This window comes from Pollachius pollachius (genome assembly GCF_949987615.1).
Source record: "Pollachius pollachius genome assembly, chromosome: 20".
Lineage (NCBI taxonomy): Eukaryota > Metazoa > Chordata > Actinopteri > Gadiformes > Gadidae > Pollachius > Pollachius pollachius.
Window position 1 is genome coordinate 4,735,528 of NC_136953.1, and position 6,000 is coordinate 4,741,527.

The 6,000-nt window shown below is 43.8% G+C and overlaps 1 protein-coding gene across 3 annotated transcripts in view; it reads left to right on the forward strand.

Annotated features, from left to right (window-relative positions):
- Positions 1-6,000, forward strand: part of dock11 (dedicator of cytokinesis 11) — a 95,806-nt gene that overhangs the window by 37,272 nt on the left and 52,534 nt on the right. For all 3 annotated transcript variants that reach the window (XM_079757929.1, XM_079757930.1, XM_079757931.1), the window contains exons 21-29: positions 218-342; positions 640-723; positions 1,434-1,523; positions 1,739-1,860; positions 2,285-2,354; positions 2,813-2,938; positions 3,823-3,894; positions 4,717-4,863; positions 5,161-5,244. In XM_079757929.1, coding sequence (XP_079614055.1) covers positions 218-342; positions 640-723; positions 1,434-1,523; positions 1,739-1,860; positions 2,285-2,354; positions 2,813-2,938; positions 3,823-3,894; positions 4,717-4,863; positions 5,161-5,244 — 920 coding nt within the window. The remainder of the gene's footprint in view (positions 1-217; positions 343-639; positions 724-1,433; positions 1,524-1,738; positions 1,861-2,284; positions 2,355-2,812; positions 2,939-3,822; positions 3,895-4,716; positions 4,864-5,160; positions 5,245-6,000) is intronic.

A 6,000-nucleotide genomic window follows, 5' to 3' on the forward strand; every position in this document is an offset into this window, starting at 1 on the left:
TTTTTTTTGCATTTTGTCTCTCATAGCTGAGGTATACCTATGATGAAAATTACAGGCCTCTCTCATCTTTTTAAGTGGGAGAACTTGCACAATTGGAGGCTGACTAAATACTTTTTTGCCCCACTGTATAAATGTCATGCATCCAGTCATGCATCAATGTGTGCAAGACTTACCCTCGGTTCCACCCTTCTTCCCCCCCCCCCCCCCCCCCCCCCAGTGGGCTACTCCTGGAGCCCCCTGCTGAAGGATGGGAGGATGCAGTCAGTGGAGATCCAGCTGCCCGCCTCCGCCACCCTGCAGCCCGGGTACCTGGGGGCAGACCGGGGCCAGGACGCCAAGAAGGTGGGAAGCCCTGGCCAGCCAGTCTGTCAGTGCGTCAGTCAGGAAACGTTGCAGTCACTGTAGCTTTTACCGTAATTAAATAAAGAAATCCTAATGTCAGTAGAGACTGATTTGCTAAATCAGTCTCTACTGACATTAGAAAACATCAGAAAAAACGTTCAAAAAGCCATTCATTTGTTCTCGTGATTTATTTTCAGCATAGTAGAGTATTTATGCCCCCTAGTGGTCATCAATAATATAATGCTGCTTTATATACAGAGGAAGATGGACAAACTAACTGCTTTTTTTTTGACATAGTCCCAACCGGACATCAAGTGGGTGGAGAATGCAAAGCCGCTGTTCAAAGTGAGAACGAGATTGGCATCCACGATATACACCCAGGTAAGAACAACCAGAACTCTCGTTCACATTCACACAAATCACCAGACAGCGCCTTGATGGAGCTCCGAGTTAGAGTTATATACTTTATACTTTATTAACATCAATATGTATCATCACTTGTTAAAGTGACGGTAACTACAGTATGTGTATCTGAACTTGTTTGGTAACTATAATATGTGCATCTTAACTTGTTTGGTAACTACAGTATGTGTATCTTAACTTGTTTGGTAACTACAGTATGTGTATCCTAACTTGTTTGGTAACTACAGTATGTGTATCTTAACTTGTTTGGTAACTATAGTATGTGTATCTTAACTTGTTTGGTAACTATAGTATGTGTATCTTAACTTGTTTGGTAGCTATAGTATGGGTATCTTAACTTGTTTGGTAACTATAGTATGGGTATCTTAACTTGTTTGGTAACTATAGTATGTGTATCTTAACTTGTTTGGTAACTACAGTATGTGTATCTTAACTTGTTTGGTAACTAAAGTATGTGTATCTTAACTTGTTTGGTAACTACAGTATGTGTATCCTAACTTGTTTGGTAACTATAGTATGTGTATCTTAACTTGTTTGGTAACTACAGTATGTGTATCTTAACTTGTTTGGTAACTACAGTATGTGTATCTTAACTTGTTTGGTAACTATAGTATGTGCATCTTAACTTGTTTGGTAACTATAGTATGTGTATTTTCTCTCAAATGCAGGACCTGCATCTCCACAAGTTCTTCCAGCACTGCCAGCTGATGAGGAGCAGCCCTGAGGGGAACCTAGCCGAGCTTATCAAGTACCTAAAGGTGAGGCACTGAGGTTCCTACCCACCTCCTCGCTCACTTCTGTTTGGTTTAGGTTCTCCTTGCATGGTTGACACCGCCATAGGTGTATGAATGGGTGAATGTTAGGCAATAATGTAAAGCTCTTTGAGTGGCTCATGGTTTGAAAAGCGCAATATAAATCTTTAGAGGTATATATCCGTTTACCTCTAAAGGAACCCTTATCTCCGTCTCTACAGTGCCTGCATGCGGTGGAGACCCAGGTAATGGTCAACTTCCTGCCCACCATACTGATGCAGCTGTTCGAGGTGCTCACCACGGCAACCAAAGAAGCCCACGACGTGGCGGTCAACTCCCTCCGGTCAGTGCCGTCCGGAGCGCTCTTAATGTCAGAATGGTAGTCACGCTTTCGGGTGGGAATGTCTAAGAAGGTCTGAAACATGGGGATTGCGAATTTCACCACATATTTGAAACGCACAACAAAAAGGAACTAGAATCCTGTTGGTTTAATGAAACCAGGTTGTAGCGGGATTTATTGTTTAGTTCAGTTCTACAAAAAGGGCTAGTTTATTTTGGATGTCAATATCCAGGATTTCCTTTAGCGTCCAATGGAACGCGGCCCAATGCTTCGGGCTCAGGTTTCATCACGTGGTTCAGTTAGCATAGCAGGTCAAAATGTTGTGATGGACTGATTCGTTCAAAAAATTCTGAACACAGAATTTTCTAATTGTATGTTTGTGTGTGTGTGTGGTTGTGTGTGTGTGTGTGTGTCTGTGTGTCCTCAGAGTTATCATACACATAGTATCCAGGTGTCAGGAGGAGGGGCTGGAACACTACCTGCGCTCCTTTCTCAAGGTAAGAAGCACACACAAACACACACACACACACACACACACACACACACCGAACACACACACACCGGACACACACACACCGGACACCCCATCTCTCTCTCCTTTTTCCTGCGTATCACATGTGTTATTTTATTTAAAAGTTCTGATATTCACAAAAACTTGAGCAAAAGCAGGTAGGGCTTAGACAGGTCGTTAAGGAGCAGGTAGGTGTTAGACAGTGAATACAGAGCTCAATTACGAGCTGGTAGAGACATATTTTTCTGGGAGGCCTACAAGTTAGACAGGTTGGGATTCAAAATAACCTAGCCACTACATACAATTCTACCCAAGGTTTAACCGTTTGATCTATTTTGTCTCAATAAACTCTGGTTTGGAAGGTTGTCTCCTAAACGGCAAAAAAGCTGAATATGCAATAAATATAAAACAAACATATCGACCATGTGTTGTTTTTCCACCCAGTATGTGTTTGTGACAAATTGCTCCACGACCGCGAGCTCCGCCACCACGCATGAGGTGCTGGCAACTGCCGTCACCGCCATTCTCAAGCAGACAGCCGACGTCAACACCAGCAACAAGCTGCTCAAGGTATTCCATTCGATTCAATTCAATGACCAACACCGACCACTAGGTGTCGCCGTTACCCTGGCTATTATATCAAAGTGGCTCTGTTGATGAATATATGTACGTGTCAAGTTTCAGATTTTACTTTTCTCTGCCTGTAAAAAGATATGATTATGTGTTGACTGTTGCTAAATAGTCAAATATAAAATAAAGTTAAGTTATAATATATGTCTACACCTATTTTCACTGAAAAGGGTGTCGACTTCTTCCATTTTAAACACCTTTCGGCCATGGCAATATTAATAATGATGCTTATTAATAAAGTAAGATGTAAGTTTAAAAGGAAATCAAAGAAAGCTGATAGGGATGTGGGGGTACATCAGGCGAAAAAGGTACAGTAACATAGAATGGATAGAACTTTCCTATTCAATTATAATACCAACAATGGCCAGGACATGGTGTCATTTCCCTCACTGTCTTTTTGGTGAGAGTAGTAGTGGTAGTAGTAGTAGTAGTATCTGAAATAAAATAAATGCTCAAGTAGCTTTTCAACTGGAAGTAAGGGGAGAAGGAAACTCTTGCACAACACTGGTCAGTGTTCTCCTTCCCTTGATTGGGTAACAAATTTCAATAATGCTCTTCCTGTTACACCACAGTTGAAATCCTGTTTCTCCTTCCTGACCTGTTAAATGTATGTGGATTCACGATGATAATAATGACAAGCATGCTGTTATCAACAGCGACTGGGTGATGGGCCTCTAGCGATGGGCCTCTAGCGATGGGCCCCTAGTGATGGGCCCCTAGCGATATGCCCCTAGTGATGGGCCCCTAGTGATTGGCCCATAACAATGGGCCCCCAGCGATATGCCTCTAGTGATCACCCTCTCTGTCCCCCTCTCGGTTTCCAGTACTCCTGGTTCTTCTTTGAGACCATGGCCAAATCCATGGCCCAGTTCCTGCATCAGGGAAGCCGCATTAAGGTGAGTTGATGGGCTGCCGTTCCCTCTGGCTCACACCTCGGCCCCCCAAGATGAGACCTGTTAGTTAATGTTAATGATTGTTACTCACGGCCGGGGGGATAAGGACCAGGAGCAGGAAACTCATGCAATGGGTTGGTTTCACCCCTAGAGGAAGCTGAGTCTGTGTTTCTGTCTCCTCATAAGTTACATTCAAATGGAGTTTGACCAGGATCAAACTATTGAAGTGCACCAGCACTGCTTTGTTATTATAAGTGGCTCCCTACCTTTGACTTGAGTCTTACTGGTAAATGCTGCTCAAGTCCTTTCGTGGGACAACTCGTATGTAAAGGGTAAATATTAGGAAAATACAAATGCAGTGCCAGAAATCCCGATATTTTTGAATGAAATAACAAGCCATGATACTATATTTACTGAAATATCTATAAATACATATCCCCTATAAAAAGAAAAACGTCAACATCAACAAGATGTTGTTTTAAGATCACGTCATGCTGGTTCAAGTCCTGGCAAGGACACCACATTATTTTTGTGTCTGTGGTTGTGGGTTTCTGTGTGTGTGTTTGTGTGTGCGGGTTTGCGGGTATAACCACACATGGCGATACTCAGGTGATGATTCATGAAGGAGCAGGTAGGGTTTCAGCTGTAAACATTTGGAATGGAAACCAACCTTCTGGCTGGAAATCAAAAAAGACAGTATTATTCTGATTGAGTGCACTATTCTGGAACACTGTATTTATCATTTCACTGTCACTGATGTTGTCCCTCCTTGGGGCCGGATAGTATCTCCTTTCACGTTTTGGCGGTGTGTTTTGGGGGCCTCAGATGCCGCGCAGCCAGCGGTTTCCAGACAGCTTCCACCAGGCGCTGCAGTCCCTGCTGCTGTCCATCATGCCCCACATCACCATCCGCCACGTGGAGGTCCCAGAGGAGGCCCGCTGCATCAACCTAAGCCTGGCCGTCTTCATCAAGGTCTGACCCTGAGCCCTGAGCCCTGACTCGGCCCCACCAGACCTGATCAGAGCCCAGCAAACCTAGGACACACATAAATGCACGCACACACGCACACACACACACACACACACACACACACACACACACACACACACACACACACACACACACACACACACACACACACACTCCTCTGCTCAGTCACTTAATCAGCTATACTCCTATTGTTGGGACCATTTTTAACACGCCATCAGTTATTTAACACGCCAAAAGAATATTAAACCGGTCTCTCTCTCCCCCTCTCTCTCTCTCCAGAGGTGCCTCTCCTTCATGAACAGAGGTTTTGCCTTCAGCCTGGTCAACGACTACATGTGTGGCTTCACCCTGCATGATCCCAGGGTAAACACATACACACACACACACACACAATGGGGAAAGAAATTACTGTATGCTGGCAACATATGTTTGGACATATGTTGTGCAATGTCAATCATGTGTTGACATCGCACAACTTCTGTTGTACAAAAGCAACTTTTACTTTCGACACAAACACATCACACCGTTTCCTGCAGCGAAAGTAACAGTTGTAATGTAAAAGTCATCTAAGGTTGGGGCCGAGTCAGAATGCTTCACTTAACAAAGACACAAAACTATTTTTAACGACTGCAACTTCACACCCTATGGTGGCAGTTGACGCCTGTTTACAGCCCTGCCTGTGCAATCAATGTGGAAGATAAGATCAGGGGCACGGCACAGGCTGGGGCAGGGCACTCAGACCTAGCTAGGCACGTTGTGTTGAAACGTATTGAAATCTGAATAGCATTCCAAAACGTTGAACATGTTTTTCCAACAGTTGTATATCGCAATGGGATCAACACACAACAGCATGTTCTCTTTTTCAAATGTGTGTTCAGAATATTCAACAAAAGTTTGACTCAGTAAACATGTCAAGCATAGCAAATGTAAATAAAGTTAGCAGTAACAAAGAGGCGGCGGAAGACTAGCATAAAACATGAACATTGCAAAAACTCAAGCAGCATTCCCTGCGACTAAAGGCGGGGAATATGGACAGTAAGAGTGTGTGATCAACGCTACATTATATACTGAGAAATGAGCCATAGCCTGGAAAAGGACGGAGGCCGCACCATCCACCAA